At 41.5% G+C, this 17,767-nt stretch overlaps 1 protein-coding gene across 1 annotated transcript in view; it reads right to left on the bottom strand.

Annotated features, from left to right (window-relative positions):
- Metap1 (methionyl aminopeptidase 1) overlaps positions 1 to 17,767 on the bottom strand; it is a 35,048-nt gene that overhangs the window by 16,730 nt on the left and 551 nt on the right. The window contains exons 2-3 of the mRNA XM_013029796.1: positions 3,684 to 3,735; positions 824 to 936 (exon numbers count right to left, since the gene is read on the bottom strand). Of these exons, the coding sequence (XP_012885250.1) occupies positions 824 to 936; positions 3,684 to 3,735 (165 nt within the window). The remainder of the gene's footprint in view (positions 1 to 823; positions 937 to 3,683; positions 3,736 to 17,767) is intronic.

Below are 17,767 nucleotides of genomic sequence, written 5' to 3'. Positions count from 1 at the left end.
GGGATGGACAGGGGAGTGATAAGATCCTATCTCAAAAGAACAAGTCCTGCCTGGTGGAGCACATCTGTAATCCTAGCTACTCAGAAAGCAGAGATAGGAAGATTGAGATCCAAAGCTGGCAAAAACAAGATCCTATCTGAAAAATAACTAAAGCAAAAATGGATAGGGGTACAGCACAAGTGGTAGAGTGTTTACCTAGCAACTGTGAGGCCCCAAGTTCACATCTCAATATTGCCCTCCCTAAATAAACTGCTTGACAAATATATACATGAGCTGAAAATCACAATAAAACCTCTTTGCACATTTTACTAAAAAAAAAAAAAAAACTAGAGCATTGCCTAATTCAAGGCTTTGAACTCAACCCCAGTCTCTCTCCCTCCCTCTCTCTCTCTCTCACACACAACACACACACACACACACACACACACACACACACACATCCCTTTGAGTCCTATCTGCCAAGAACTCAGGAAGGGTTAGGAATGGCAGAAAAGCCATTTACTTAAAAAAAGAACAAATTTTGAAAGAAGTGGTAATATACACTACCACCATGCCAACCAGAAAAGATCTATTCCACCTGACCCATTCTCTTTTTTTAAGGTTTTACTCTTTTCATGTAAAACTAGCCATTTCACCCATGACTGCTAATTACCCTACTAAACTTTCAAGTACTGCACATCAGAGCTAAAGGAGCTGGAATGCAAGTTCTTTTGTGAATAAAATCCTGTTAATATGGTTCATTACTGAAATACAAATTACAACCACCACTCTCAGGAAATGAACACTGAAAAGAAGGTTAAATTCTTTTACCTTATTTACTCACCAGTGGGTAATGTGGTCTGAGTTTGCCAGTATAGCGGTAGCCTGTCCATGGGTCTGTGTTAATGTCCCCTTCAACAGTCCAGGAGGATACCTCTCTCTTAGCCTTTTCATCTTCTGTGAGAGGACAGATAGACACAGGGAGAAGCAGGGAGAAGAGAAAGGAGTATACTTCAGAGTCAAGTTTCCGCACAGTAGTACCCTTTAGTGAGTGCTTACTCAGTTAAAAAAGAAGTCAGAACACCCAGTACAAAACTCTAGCAAACCTCCACCATAACCAGAGTCACACTGCTGTGTTCACAACCTTCTGAACTCCAGGGAACCTCACAGTCTTGCTCAGTTTTTTTGTTCCTATTTGGCAGTCTACCACTTGAGCCACACCTCTAATTCCAACTTTTTCCTCGTTAATTAGAGATTAATCTGAGACTTTTCAATTAACCAGAAGTCTCTCAGATATGAACAACTAGATTGGCTGCAGATCTCGGCATCCTGAGTAGCTAGGATTACAGGTGTAAGCCACTAGCACCAAGCTGGAAGTTCACTTTAAAATACCAAACATAAAGCCAGGCATGGTGGCACATGCCTAAAATCTCAGTATTCAGAGGCTTAGATCCATAGCTACATAGCAAGACCCTGTCTTTAAAATACAGATATACACACAAATACATAAGTGAACTGAAATGTGAGCCCTACCAAAACCTATCTAACAGAAATTGTCAATAAATAATTAAGTTTTTTGTTTATCTTTGGGGTCTCACTATGGAGCCCAGGCTAGCAATCCTTCTGCTTCTCAAGTGCTGTGGTTACAGACCTAGGTCTCCATGTACAACTCCTAACTGAAATCAGATATGACAGATAAATTACGCTTTTATTAAAAGAGCTTGAGCCAGTGTGGCGGGCATATGCCTGCAATCATAGCACTTGAGAAATGGGGCAGAAAAATAGTAAATCCAAGTCCAGTCTGGGCTATATATTAAGTCTGTGTCTCAAAAAAACCCAAAAACAAACAACAAACAAAGCTCTCCCAAAGCAATCTTAAAAAATACTATTTCCACTTAACTGACTAGTAACTTTTCAGTCAATATTTCAAACTGTTTTGATAATTTTATGGCTGTCGTGTACCTTGTTTTTAGAAGGAAAAACCAGGAAGAGCAGCAAAGAAACAAAAAGGAAAGAACAATTCGTTGTAAGTCACTTAATAATGAGTAGAAAACTCAAGGGAACAAATACACAAATTACCATGTTAACTATTAATAATTAATGGTATATTTACTGAAATGCACTAATAATCCTTTCACATAGAACAGATCCTCAATGGTACATTATGTCAGCACACTGTGCACCTCCCCCTCCCATCTACAAAGTAAAATATAACTAGTAAGCTAGGTCTTTACATAGAAGAATCCAGCTTGGCATAGATGCTGGTTACCACCAGTTTGTTTTGGTTTTTTTTTTTTTGGGGGGGGGGTCCGGTCATGGGGCCTGAACTCTGGGCCTGGGCACTGTCCCTCAGCTCTTCAGCTCAAGGCTAGCGCTCTACACTTGAGCCACAGCGCCACTTCCGGCTTATTTCTTTTTGTTTATGTGGTGCTGAGGAATTGAACCCAGGGCCTCAGGCATGCAAGGCAAGCACTCTACCACTGAGCCACCTTCCCAGCCCTGGTTACCACCTGTTAATTCCAGGTAAGTGGAAGTGTAGCTAGGAAGATGGAGGTTCAAGGCTGTCCCAGGTAAAAAGCAATTACCATGTGAAGGAAGAGTGAATAATGTTAAATACTCTCTTGAAAACACATCCCTGGAATTTGCAGTAAGAAATCAAAATTTTATCTTTTATGCTTTGACAACTTCCACTTAAATCATTCCTTTGCTCTAACTACTCCTCCTCTGCACCAAGCATTGCTATCACACACAGGTGTCACTTTATACCACCACAGAAAATGCAACTTTTTTAAAACAGGGGCATACAAAGATGAATACAAGGTCAGTAACCAAAAACCCTATGCTACTTGCCAAATCTCCACCCATCAGACAGCATGGAAAGCCCTTGTCAAGTTTCCAAGTGACTGTAACAACAAGCTGTGGTAAGTCAGCCACACTAACAAGAGGCTGATAGCTTCATCTTGTGGTATACACAAAATAACTTCAAAAAAGAAAACCAAACATTACACTGCAAGAAATAACCTGAAGATCCCAGAAGAAAGTACATTCATCCCATAGTACCCCTTGTAAACCCAAGCATTTGCAGGCACTTATGTACATCTTTCCCACACATTTCATTTCCAGATTATGTGTAGTCCCTAAAATCATGTAAGGTCTATGGGAACTGTGGGTATTCTGTATGGTCTAGGAAACAAGGACAAGAAAAAGTTTGTACCCACTCAGTAGAGATGAAAACCGTTTTCAAACACAGTTGTATGAATCTGTGGCTATGGTATTCACAGATGTAGAATCATAAAACACAGAAGCCTGACTATAATAAACCTTGAGTAGAAAAGGCAGTGTGAACTGAAACTAAGCAAATGCAAAAGGAATCTGTCTAAATGAGTCAGAGTTCATGTGTCTTCAGCCTATGATATGGTAATACTTCCAACAAAGACAAGAGGGTAAAAAGACAATGGATATTTGTCAACCACTACTCATGTTTCATGCTACCTACGTGAAATACGATTAACCTATATTACTACATTTTAGTCGTGGTTACCTATTCTACAGACTATTCTAGCATTAATGCTAGAATTCCCCTTTATTCTTCACGATAGGTAAACACACATTCAAACATAGACATTCAGAACATAGAGAATTCCCATCTCCTGGTACAAAGTCACTTCTAAGACAAAGTGTCTAAAGATAAGTGTTTTACTTACTTGCTTTCTTATGTAGTAACTTGTGAGTGGCCCAACTCCCTTTAAAACATTCCTAGAAGAACAAACAAGGAAATTAGTATCAAGCCACTTTAACTAGAAATGTTTCTTTTGGAGGTGGTATGGTTGGTGCTGGGGTTTGAACTCAGGGCCTAATACTTGCTAGCCAAATAATTACCACTTGAGCTATACAGCAACACTCTTAATTAGAAAAAAAAAATTTTCTTTTGTTTTTCTTTTTGTTTTTGGTTGTGGGACTTGAACTCTGGGCCTGGGCGCTGTCCCTCAGCTCTTCAGCTCAAAGCTAGTGCTCTACCACTTCAGCCACAGCACCACTTCCAGTTTTCTGGTGGTTAATTGGAGAGACAAGGCTCACAGACTTTCCTGCCTAGGCTGGCTTTGAACCAAGATCCTCAGATCTCAGCCTCGAGTAGTTAGGATTACAGGCATGAGCCACCTGTGCCCGGCATTAATTTTAACGAATGTTAAATGTAGGAAATAGTTATTGCAAGTTTTATTTGCAAAAAAAAAAGCAACTAAAAATTATGAAAAAAATATAGAAATGGGCCCTTTTTAAAACTTCTCTTCAAAAGGCAAAAAGGGCATAATTTAGAGGTAAACTGCTTACCTAGTATGTGCAAGTCCTGGGATCAACCTACACACACACACACACACACACACACACACACACACACAGAGCATACTACACAACCTACACACACACACACACACACACACACACACACACAGCACACTACACACAGCTAAACTTTATATCAAAGAAGAAAAAAATTAATTATCCCTTAGGTTGAATAGTTGTCATGGTCATAATGAAATTTTATTTCACCAAATTATTTTCGAGTATGTAAAAAGACCCATTAATCAGTCACTCCCCATCAGATACTGGAAAAAATAAGTAACATTTTAAAGATTCTTTCATTATGTAGAGTAGCAGGTCTTCAGTCAGTCATGCACACAATCACTAGCACCTGGATGTAATGGGCCTAGAACACAAACACGGTGAGGCTTTGGCACCTCTGTTTGGCTGACAACTAGAGACAAAGTGTGTCACTTAGGAAACTATGACTGCAATAAAAAGTAACAGTGAAAACTGTTCAAAGCCTTCAGAAACTGAAAAAGACAGAGAAAAGGACAAACCCTTAGGTACAAAGAGGAACACAGAAAGGCTTCAGCCCTGAAATCTGTGGCAGACTTCTACCCTACCAAATTGGTTTATTCCTCCTTTCCTCCTTCCTTCCCTCTCCTCCTTCCTATTCTTCCCTCCCTCTTCCTGTATTGCTCCCTCCCTCTTTCTCTCCTTCCATTTCCAGGGACCTTGACCCACACTGTTGAGATAATAAACTTGTGTTCTTTTAAGTCACCAAGTTGTGACAACCAGTCATGGCAGCTATAGAAAATACAGGAGATAAAATAGTTCATCCCTGTCATCAAACTGTAAAACTGATGAAAAGATTGGTTCCTCCCAACCCCATTGTCAGAAAACTAAAGATTCTAGCACAAAAGACAGAGATTACAACCAATCACTAAGGCCGGAAAAAAGTGGTTTCTCTGATATTATTAATTTGCTCAGAATAAACCTGTTAAACCACAATGATGAAAATGATAACAGTTATTACCTACATTCTTCTCTAATCCTCACAAAATCTATCAAGAGTGATATAACATCCCATTTCAAAAATGACAAAAACTGAAGCTCAGACAGCATGGTAGCTCATCTACATCACATAAAGAAACTGTAACTGGCCAAAGGGGGACTGTAACCCAAGATGACCTGACTAAAAGTCATGCCTTCCCGTGGCTTTGCTGTGCCCCATGTACACACACACAATATTCAAAGCATTAATCGAGGTCCAGACACAGAACTAGAATGCATGGATCTGATTAAGCAGCCCCTTCACTTCTAAGGTGGGACTCTCATCTCCACAAGGTTAATAGGGCTGTTAGGGCTTGAGCAGGAAGTGTTCCCTAAGGGATTCATGTGTCAAAGGCTTGGTCTCAGCTGGTGGATCCAGTCACAGAGAAGTGATAGGGATTTGAGGACAGTAACTTTATCAATGGATATTTCTGCTGCTGTGTTCACAATGAATGGGCCATTAGAAGGAAAAGCCTGGCTGGAGGAAGTAGGTCCCAGGGGAGAGGGGAGGGCCATACCTATCTCTGAAGGAGGTATCTTGTCCCAGTCCCTACCCACCCAAAGTAAGGGAGCCAACAGACCATGAAAAGGAACCTCTGAAACCAAGGGCCAAAATAACTCTCTTCCTCCTTAAATTGTTTCTCTCAAGGTATCTTGTCAAATTAACATAACAAAAAATAACTTCCACAGTAGCAGATTAAATGAGATAATGTAAGTAACTTATATAAAGCAGTTAACAGGGTTAACACAGTTGTGTGTTGCTTGATGGGGGGGTAGAGGGGTACAGTCTGATTACATTTCCCAGGCTACAAGATATGGGCCGTTGTATACAGGACCTGTCATTGTCAGAAACATCACACTATGCATGGCATGGAGTCAGGGCCAGCCCAATGTCTATCATTACAGAGACTGAACACATCCCAGCACCAAAGAAGAAAGGCAGATGATGTCAACCATACGCATAGAAGTCTGCTTTCTGTTGTAGATGGAGATGGAGATGTGACCCTTGTCCCTATTACCTTCTGTGCAGACTGTGTACTGCTGACTCCACAGTCACTGTCTCTTTCTGAACAGTAATAAAGCTATGTTATAGTTGAGAGCCCAGTTCAAAATATTCCCAGCCTCCTGGATACCTGTGGTCACGCAATCCAGTTGGACAAACAAAAACTAAGCTGTTGTTGGATGGGGCTTCTGGAATCTTAGGAAACTGGCATTCAGGTTCTACTCTTTGCTGTCTTTCTGCTTCATGCTCCAGTCCCTGAGATACTGTCTCAGGTGATGTGGCAGGCAAAGTACACCTTAGGAAGCTTGGCCTTTTGTGACATCTATGTACCTACAGATTCTGTCCCAACGTGTCCATGTCCAGACCCAATGTCACCAAAACATAAAAGCAAAGACATCAGAAGAAAGCACTTTTATTTGGGGACAATGTATTAAATTAGAAAATCCATAAACAGTAAAAGTCCAAAAAGCAGCAAAAATAACTCTGTCATTTATCTGTTTGGTATTAGACCAACCAAAGGAAGACCGTAAGGACAGCAATAATAATGGTAAGCAGGCTAAATAACAGCCACCCAAAGATACCAAGTTCTACTCTCCTGGAACTGTACAGGTTACTTGATTTGGAAAAACCGTTCTTTGCAGTTATGACTACATTAAGAATTCTGTGTTAGGTTATTCTAGCATGTCCAGGTGGGCTCTAAATACCACTTAGTTAGAAAAGACACTGAGGTAGACTATGCACATACCAGAGGAGAAGATAACTCGACCAGTGAGGTAAAGATTGGAATGCTAAACCACAAGTCAAGGAATGCTGGCAGCCACCAGAGATTAGACAAAACAAGAACAAATTCTCAGGAGACCCATCTGAAGGGAACACAGTCTTGACCTTCATGCTTCCTTTAGGCTTACTGAAACTGACTTTGGAGCCAAACATAATGGCCCCTGCCCATAATCCCAGCACTCAGGAAGCTGGGGTGGGAGTAACAAAAAGTTTAAGAATAGCCTGGGCTTCCCAGGCTACACAGAAGACCCTGTCTTAAAGCTAAGGATGAGAGCCGAGTGCCACTGGCAAATGCCTGTAATCCTAGCTACTCAGGAGGCTGAGATCTGAGGATCACAGTTCAAAGCCAACCTGGGCAGGAAAGTCTGTGAGACTCTGACCTCCAATTAACCACCAGAAAACCAGACGTGGTGGCACTGTGGCTCAAGGGACAGAGTACTAGCCTTGAGCTGAAAAGCTCAGGGACTCAGCACTCAGACCTAGAGGTCAAGCCCCACGACCAACCAAAAAAAAAAAAAAAAAAAAAAAAAGGATGAGTTGGGCACTGGTGGCTCACGCCTGTAATCCTAGAGACTCAGGAGGCTTAGATCTGAAGATCATGGTTCAAAGCCAGCCCAGTCAGGAAAGTCCATGAGACTCATCTCCATTAGAAAACTGAAAGTGGCATTGTGGTTCTTTACTCAGGGACAGTGCCCAGGCCCTAAGTTCAAGCCCCACAACTAACTAAATAAATACATTAATAAATGCATAAATAAATAAATGTGAGATGGGGGAAGGGAGGGAAGGAGAGAGGGAGAAAAGGAGAGAAGGAAGAGGGAGGGACAAATTTTGGACTTCTGGCCTCCAGAACTTGTGGTAGCATCTTTTTGTTGGTTTTACACCATCTAATTAACTCCTAGTTTGTGGTAATTTGTTACTGTAGTCACAGAAAACTTATAGAGCAACTTGTTAACAAGACATCAGGGCACACCAGAAAAATGACTCTAATAACTGCATTGCAACTGGGTAAAAGACAAATGACTGCCTTCCTGAAGCTTTCTTTGCTCACACGCACTGGCTATGGAGTTACTCCTCATTATTCGTGGTCACAGTTAAGCAGGGAGGACAAACACAGCTTACTTTGAGACACATAACTTCATACAGCAATGTCAACTTCTCTTCCTTTCCATAAATGTCATGGAGTTGTACATGTTTCTGTCTTACAGTCTAGTCTATAGCAGAGTTATTTATGCCACTAAGTCTCAACAAAGAATAGAAAGTGGACGGGTAAAGGAAGACAGTGAACAGAAAAGCAGGTTCTAGAATCTAGTTCAGATCTCATTTTAGAAACCTAAAAATCTGCTAGACCCAGGGGCAAAGTCCCACTATGGCAGAATGTTAGATGTACCATCTCTAGTGAATACTACAAATAAAGCTAGGGAAATCTCCCCAAAAGTGGAGCAAATGACGTAACAAGTGGTTGGGTACAGTAGCTCACACCTGTAATCCTAGCCACTTAGGAGGTTGAGATCTGAGGATCGTAGTTCAGAGCCAATCCAGGTAAAAAGTTAGCAAGATCCCATTCTCAACATGAAGGTTAGAAGGTTACACATGTTGTTTCACATCTATGATCTCAGGATTAAGGTCCAGGCAGTACAGGCAAAATCGTAAGACTCTATCTGAAAAATAACCAAAGTAAGAAGAGTGGTTCAAGAGGCACAACACTTGTCTAGCAAGCACAATGCCCTAGTTCCAATCCCTGCATCACCACAAAAAAAATACAAAACAACTGGAGATAATATGAGATTAGCCAGCAAATTTAGCATTTAAATAATGAAAGTTGTTTTTTCTTAAATGATCAGAAGCTGGACGCTGGTGGCTTGTGTCTATAATCCTAGCTACTCAGAAGGCTGAGATCTAGGGACAGAAATTGGAAGCCAGTTCAGACTAAAAAATCCAGGAGATTCCACTTCCAAAATAACTAGCAAAAAAAAAAAGTCATGGCTAAAAGTGTGGCATAAGTAACAGAGTACAAGCCAAGCAAGCAAGCTAACCTAGCACAAAGCCCTAAGTTTAAGAAGAAAAGCAATTATTTTAAAGAAGAAAAGAGAATGTAGAGGAGGGATGAAAGAGGGAGCTGACAGAAACAGGAGTTTCCAAACTGAAAGAGTTGACACGAAGGATTAAAAAAAAAAAAAAATCAATCACCTACCCCAAGACCAGCAAAATGAGATTTCATTTAACCAGGGATGAACAAATGATCTAATAAAACCTTCAGAGAAAAATGGCAATATACTTTAAAGTACCAGGAGAAGTGTACAACTGTGGGAGAGTGTGTGGATGGACCTGAACACAGCAAAAGCAGCTCTTGAAAGACTGGAAGGAAGGCAGAGACAAAGGTCTTTGTGACTTAGAAGCAAGTGATTAGATTGTGAAGTATCTTCATCTAAAGGGAAATAACATTGAAAAAAATTAATGAACTATATATACACTCTGCCTCGATAATATTAAGTCAAGGATTATAGACCAAATCAGGAAATATTTGAACGATTTCACTGTAAATTAAAATTCAATATAGCATAAAATATACTTTAAAACACATGAGTAAGCTCACCATCTTAAACTTAAACAAGTACTATAAAACAAGAACTTGCATCTAATCAAAATCAATACATAGTTTTAAAACGATAATGCAACTCTTTAAAAGTTGCTTTCTAAAAGATGAAGTCTGCCAACTTGCCAATCCTCATGCAACAGCTCTACCCACTGCCAGAGCTAATGGAACCATAGACAGGGACACATCATGCTAGCCTAATCTACCACAGGTGACCATTTGTACATGAATTTCATGGTCTAAAGACAATGTATTTTTGGAAGGTTTGCTCATGGCAATCAATACCTTATATGTGCAGACATTGGAATGCAATTTGAGGCTGGAAAGATTAACATCTTAACTCCATCTACACTGTGTATCTGTGTCACAGTTCATATAACCTAATTCTCATTTTTCTGACAAACAATACTAGGGTTTGAACTCTGGGTCTCAAGCTTGCTAGCTAAGGAGGTACTCTACCAATTTACCCACACTCCCATCCCTTTTTTGCTTTAATTATTTTTCAAGTAGGGACTTATATTTTTGCCTGGAACTGGCCGCAGACCACAAACCTCCTACTTACAACCTTTCATAGAACTGAGATCACGTGCTTGTACCACCACACTCAATTTATTGACTGAGTTGGGGTCTTGCTAACTTTTTGTGTTCAGACTGGCCCCATACAAAATTCCACTTCCTGAATAGTGGGATTACAGGCATCCGCCACCCCACCCAGCCACAATTCTTAACTTTTTTGATCACTAAATCCTTCAAGAATCTTAGGGAAGCAATCCCCTCTACAAAACACACACACACACACACACACACACATGCACAAATAACATGCACATACAATTCTGTTTATTCTTTCACATAAATTAATGCATGTTATTACCAAGAATACTGTGCTAGTAGGTAGACATGCAGCAGTGAAGATAGGCAGGTTCTTATCCATTCTAGACAAACATTATATGACTGATTACATAATTTAAGTTATAAAGGTTTAAAAGAAAAACCACACAGTGCTATGAAAAGAGGTACAAGACCAAAGCTAAAGATATCAGCAGGGGATCAGATCATAAGCATCAGTATATTCTAGAAAACAACAGAGAGTCAACAGCCACCAAAAGGTTTCGAACCAAGAAGAAACCACACAGACTTCAGCTCATGGCATCGCTGATCTCCGTCCACAGACCCAAAGTTAAACCTCTTTCTTTTTTCCCAAATAAAATACATAGTCCATGGGCTGGGAAGGTGGCTCAGTGGTAGAACGCTTGCCTTGCATGCCTGAGGCCCTGGGTTCAATTCCTCAGCACCACATTAGCAAAAAGAAAAAAAGCCGGAAGTGGTGCTGTGGCTCAAGTGGTAGAGCGCTAGCCTTGAGCTGAAGAGCTGAGGGACAGCACCCAGGTTCAGAGTTCAGGCCCCATGGCCGGACCCAAAAAGAAAAAAAAAAAAATACATAGTCCACAAAATAGTCTCAAGATCTACATAGACTGAGCTTTGCATACAGACTGCTACTGCTTTGTGGAGCCACAAAACTGATCATGTAAGCTGCCCCTGCTATGCAAAGTGATCTTCACAATCAGTAACACACTTGTAATTATGCCATTATCTTTAAAACTTTTGTCAAGGCATTAGAACTCTCTCACAGTTGTTACCAGGAAATGGAAAAATAGAACTAATAGTGTCTAGTAAAAACAAAATTACAAGTAGAGTAGGATTTTTGTTCATTTGCTAAGGCTGACCTTGAACTTATTATTCAGCACTGACTGATCTCAAACTCTCTTTTCTCATGCCTCGGATTCCCAAATGCTGACATTACAGGACACTGTGCCCAGCTTAACATGTTTCATTTCTTCGTCTTAAAATTCATAGAATTCATAGACACATTTGGACGGAGACTGCCACCTTCTCATTGCTAACGTACGAAACAGCAGGTATCAGTTTTATGCTTGTCCAACTGTCGCACCCCTTTGAAGTAGCCCCCAAACGTCATCCTTTGTACCTTCAATTCTTCCACAAGTCCCTTCAGGGGCAAGTTCCATGCCATTACTTCCTCGGAGCATCACCACACCCTCACTGACAGCACTCCCCTCCTTATGTCAAAAGGTTCCTGCCCCAGCTTCTCCTCGAGAGCCTGCAATGACAATGCTCCCATGGCCATCTCCACACATTTCTTCTACAACTCCACTTATATTTAAATTGCACTGCCAGCTTATCATTTATCCTTTCTTTGTTGGTCAGATCCGTCTTTGGATTATCTATTTTTATAAAAATGTGGCTGAGTTTAAGAATAGGAAACAAGGGGCTGGGAAGGTGGCTCAGTGGTAGAGTGCTTGCCCTGCATGCATGAAGCCCTGGGTTTGATTCCTCAGCACCACATAAGCAGAAAAAGCCAGAAGTGGCACTGTGGCTCAAGTGGTAGAGTGCTAGCCTTGAGCTGAAGAGCTGAGGGACAGTGCCCAGGCCCAGAGTTCAGGCCCCACAACCGACCAAAAAAAAAAGAATAGGAAACAAGAAACAAGACAACATAACTCCACCCTTTGCTGTTGGCATGTGAAATACAGGTTAAGGCAGTGATAGCCACAGCCGGGCTTTGGCAGTAGTACAGAAGCCAATCACCGGTCAGCCTGCACATCTGTACTGATCTGATGATCTCTAGGAGCAGTCACATCTGCTTATTGATTATTGTACCACTGCAATATAAACTGTATCCTTAGGGGTCTTTGTATAACTAAATGACAGTGACTAAATTCTTGCATATTGAAACTGTGTACACAAAAGGAGGGAGACAGGGTGAGTAAATGCCCTTGTTATATTTACAATACTACATAAAAACTGAACTATAAAACTTGAAGGGGAAAGCTGGGGGAGAAAGATGGAAGGGGTGACACTGTTCAAGATGTATTGTACTTACAATCTAATTAATGAAACTGAACCATCATTTAATTTTTTTAACTGTGCAAAATGAGATGTCTTATTTCATGATCTTGCCTATTTATAAAATTTTTCTAAATAGGTTATATCAGTGAAAGACTTTTCATCACCCATCATCTTCTTAATGCTTCAAAGGCAGATACATTATTTCATTAAATGAAAAGCAATCCTTAGTCCGACACAGGTGGCTCACCCCTGTATTCTTAGCTACACAGGAGGCTAAGATCTGAAGATCACCGCTCAAAGCCAAATTGGGCAGAAAAGTCTGAGACTCTTATCTCCAAATAACCACTAAAAAGCAAAAGTGGAGGTATGGCTCAACAAAATAAAAAAAGGCTAATGGACAGTGCCTAGGCCTTCAAGGTTTAGGACTGGTACATAAATAAACTCATAATCCTATTCCAAATGACTCATTATGAGAATATGGAAGTTTACCAATTTAAGTCTCAAAAGAGTATGTAGAATTATAAGAGAAAAGCAAGGTAAAAGCAGCATTTAAAGTGTATGGGGGGTAGGGGGGAGGCTGGGAAGGGATGTGAAGGGTAAACAAAAGAGGAGGCTGCAATGCTTGGTAAGAAATGTACGCATTATCCCACCCATGTAATTGTAACCCCTCTGTACAGTATGTTCACAAATAAAATAAAATTTAAAAATATATATATATATATGTAAGTATCCTATCGGGTTACCAGTGGTTCATGCCTATAATCCTAGCTACAAAGGAGGCTGAGATCTGAGGATCGAAGTTCAAAGCCAGTCTGGGCAAGAAAGTTGAAGAGACTCTTACCTTTAATTAACTACCAGAAAGTTGGAAATAGAGCTGTGGCTCAAAGTGATCCTTGAGCACAAAAGCTCAGAGACAATGCTAAAGCCTGAGTTTAAGCCCCAGGACCAACACACATAGACACAGACATCTCTACTCAACTTTTTTTTTTTCTTTTCTTTTTTTTTGCCTGTCCTGGAGCTTGAACTCAGGGACTGGGAACTATCCCTGAGCCTCTTTGTGCTGCTCAAGGCTAGCACTTTACTACCTGAGCCTCAGAATGACTTCCAGCTTTTTCTGAGTAGTTGATTAGAGAGTCTCACAGACTTTCTGCCCTGGATGGCTTCAAACTGTGATCCTCAGATCTCAGCTTCTTGAGCAGTTAGGATTACAGGCATGATCCACTGACATCCAGCTTCTTCTCAACTTTTTAATGTTACAAAAAAGAAAGAGATAGAGAGAGAAAGAAAGAAAGAAAGAAAGAAAGAAGAAAACAACTGTTTGTCAGGCACCAGGGTGGCTCATGCCTATAATCCTACTCAGGTACTCAGGAAGCCAAGATCTGAGTGAGATCTGAGGATAAAGATTTGAAGTCTGAGCAGGCATCTGTGAGATAATCTATATCCAACTAACTAGCAAAAAGCCAGCAAGTGGTAGAGCATCAGCCTTGAGCCAGAAAGTTAAGCAAGAACCTAAGTACCCTGACAGAGTTCAAGCCCCAATACTAGCACACACACATATACATACACACACACACACACACACACACACACACACACAAAAAGCCCTACCTACTAACTACCTAGGACAACTCATCATAATATATGTTTTCTAAATCATACTCAATTTCAAAACTAAGAATGAGAAGTAGCTAAAAGCATGGACTTAGATGTCCATTTTTACCTTTGCTTGGTCACTTATTAGCAGGGGAGTTAATATTTCTTTTTCCTTTTTTGCCAGTCCTGGGGCTTGAACTCAGGGTCTGGGCACTGTCCCTGAGCTTCTTTTGCTTCAAGCAAAAGCACAAAGCACCACCTCCAGCTTTTCCTGTTTATGTAGGCTAAGGAATTGAACCCAGGGCTTCATACATACTAGGCAAGCACGTTACCACTAAGCCACATTCCCAGCCCAGGGAGTTAAATTTCTAAATTTTGCCTTCCTCCATTGTAAAGTGAAAGTATTAAAGAAATACAAAAAAAAAAAAAAAAGACTTGGTAGCTTGTTTGTGTGGTAAAGGGGACTGAACTCTGCTCTCCAGCTAGGAAGTGTTCTACTGCCTAAGCCACACTCCCAGTCCTAAAAGGACTTCTAATTGTTGGTCTGGGAGCACTACCTGCCCCTAGAAGAATGCCTTGTGTTACAAACTGTGAGGTCAGGAGCGGTTCCGGATCAAGTAGAAGGGGTTATCGTCGTATTTACATTCCATTCCACTCCAATTTTACAATGAAGAGACGTCCCCTGGCTGCTTAGAAAGCATCCCAGCCTTACATCTACCTCAAAGGGTGTGCTAGTAATGCTACAGACTCATTGCCACACAAGCAGGTGCTGCCACTGCCTCTCCCAGGATAGGTAATACTTTCAGAGGGTGTGTGCTCACCTATGCAGATATACCTCACTCCTTCCAAATTTACTAACACCAACCTAGAAATCCTGCAAATACACCAAGCCTGAAAATAAACAGGATGGTGTGACAGAATGACTGAGAAAGGCTTACTTCAGTTATAGTGTTACAAAAATGTCCCTTGTAGTTTCCTTCTGCTTCTTTCCAAAGACAAGGTGGCCAGATACTAGGAGCAGAGGAAGGAGAGTGGGAGAAAGCCCTTCTGAAATGAGGGATGTGAGAAGCACAAGGAACAACACTCTTCTGAGAGGCTGAGGAAAACAGTGACTTGATGAAGGTCTCTAACTGGGACTGAAACAACAGCTGTGACTGCAGATGACATTCTGAAGAGGGAAAAGAAACAAACACAGCCTATGAGCAAGAGAGTAAGGCCAAACTAAGAGGAGGTACTGTACTGTATGATATCCTGAGAGCAATGGGAACTCTGTGTTAGGGATAATCATTCTCAGAGTAAAGCAAAAGAACTTCTGAACAAAAGGTCTACTGATCAGTTTCTTCTAGGTTGCTTGTAAGTTTACAAGGTGATTAATATCAGTGGAAAAATTGAGAAGAAATTGAGACACCTGACTCAATGACAGATCTTACCAACTGACCATAGGAGGTGGTTGTACGATTGCTGGGTATGTCCAACTTCAGATCTAACAGTGGTACCAGAAACACATCTACAGAACCATCATGGAGTACCCGCAAACCCTACCATATTAATAAAGCCTGAGTGTTTTTACAAAAAGTGTCTGTACTTTCCTACAAACTCCAATGATTCCATGTTCTTACCATGTCCTCATAACTGAATTGTCACACAAGCTTGATCACAGTGTCCTCATTAGTACCTCTAACAAATTTTAACAGAAAAGTGTTTGTAAATATTATCTTGTTACACCCTAGTCACTAGGTAGCCCAAGCTGACCTCAAACTCCCAATCCTCCTGCCTTAGCCTCCCAAATGCTGAGGTTACAGGTATGTTTACTACACTCAGCAATGACATCAACTTTTCAACATGAAGCAACTTCTTCTACTTAGATGGTGCACAATTTTCACAAGCAAATTACCTTCTAAGTCTATGTTTCACAGGAACTCAACAAATTAGAAATGAAAAATGTTAAAGAATCCAAGAAAGCTGGGTGCCAGTGGCTCACGCTGATAATCTTAGCTACTCAGAAGGTTGAGATTTGAGGATCGAGATTCAAAGCCAGCCTGGGCAGGAAAGGCTGTGAGACTCTTACCTCCAATCAACTACTCAGAAAACCGGAAATGGTGCTGTGGCTCAAATGGTAGTAGAGCACTAGCCTTGAGCTGAAGAGCTCAGCGACAGCGCCCATGCCCAGAGTTCAAGCCCCATAACCGATAAAAGAATCCAAGAAATTTGCACCGGGTTTTGCATGTGGAGGAGCCCCACTGCTATTTTTAGATCAAGCAACAGAGCTTTCCCCAAGTAGAACTTTTTCTACATGATACCAACAAGGTCAAGAGTCATATCCTATCTGAAAAGAAGACCTGTAAAACAGCTAAGGTCTGTTACAATGGCTTGTCTACAAGTGCTTTGACTTTAAGGCTTCTATTTACATGTTTATTTGTATACATGTATTTGTCATAAATTTTATATTTGAAAATATATGCATTTGTTTTAATATTTGTTTTCATTCTGTTCATTCCCCTTCTTTTTGAGCTGGTCCTGGGGCTTGAACTCAGGGCCTAGGCACTGGCCCTGAGATTGTTGTTTTTTTGTGTTTGCTTTTGTTTTTAATTCAAAGCTGGTGTTCTACCATTGAGCCACCGCTCCATTTCCAGCTTTTTGCTGGCTAACTAGAGATAAGACTATTAGGGACTTTCCTGCTCAGGCTGGCTTTAATAGAAATCCTCAAATCTAGTTTCCTAAGTAGCTAGGATTACAGGCATGAGCCACCAGCACCCAACTTTATTCATCTTTATATACATGGCAATTTTAAATTATACTAGCATCTTCAGGAAAAGTGTGGGGGGGGAGACTTTATCATGTACAGCACTTTGGAGTCACAGATCATTTGAGTCTCAGAGCAACCTTATGAAATTCACAAGGAGACTACCATTCCGTCTGTACTCACAGAGATCAAGTAACTTCACTAATTCGGGATGTCACAGGAAATTAGCAAGGGTAACTCTAGGACAAAGCCTTGGGAGTCTCATTTGCTTTTCTCCCACCCCCCAGGACACCACCACCTCAGTATATTCGTGTGCTTCTCTTCCACAAACCTGGGCTAGAAGGGAAAGCCAAGCTATCCCAGCAAGTTATTCTCAGCCTCAAAATGCCGCGGGAACAGTAGTACACTCTTCAGTAAGGACAAACACGGAACACCCAGTCAATGCTGACTTGGCTCCACTGCCCAGAACTTAACTGAGATACACCACCGTCTTGCAGTGTCGTTACCTGCACCGATCTGTCCTCCTCACTCCGTGGGCCATCCACTCACACGGAGGAAAAGCGATTCATCCCTCACGCTGGGGGGGGGGGTCTTAGGAATGAATGAACTGCACAGTCTCGTTTCAACCCCCCCCCACCCCCCCACCTTCCAAGTTGCTGAACTGTCAAGACCCGGTAGGAAATAAAACACAAAAGGAGCCGGGCTGGACCCCGCGGTTCCCCCCCAGGCCAGCCACCCCAGCAGGATGACAGCCCGGCCTCCAAGCTTCCGGGGACGGCCAGCGGGACGGCCCTTTCCCGGACGTCCCTACCTGCGGCGGATCGCCCCCTCCGCCCGCCCCCGCCCCGCACACCTG

This window comes from Dipodomys ordii, unplaced genomic scaffold (genome assembly GCF_000151885.1).
Source record: "Dipodomys ordii isolate 6190 unplaced genomic scaffold, Dord_2.0 Scaffold122, whole genome shotgun sequence".
NCBI lineage: Eukaryota > Metazoa > Chordata > Mammalia > Rodentia > Heteromyidae > Dipodomys > Dipodomys ordii.
This window is presented reverse-complemented; position numbering and strand designations above follow the sequence as displayed.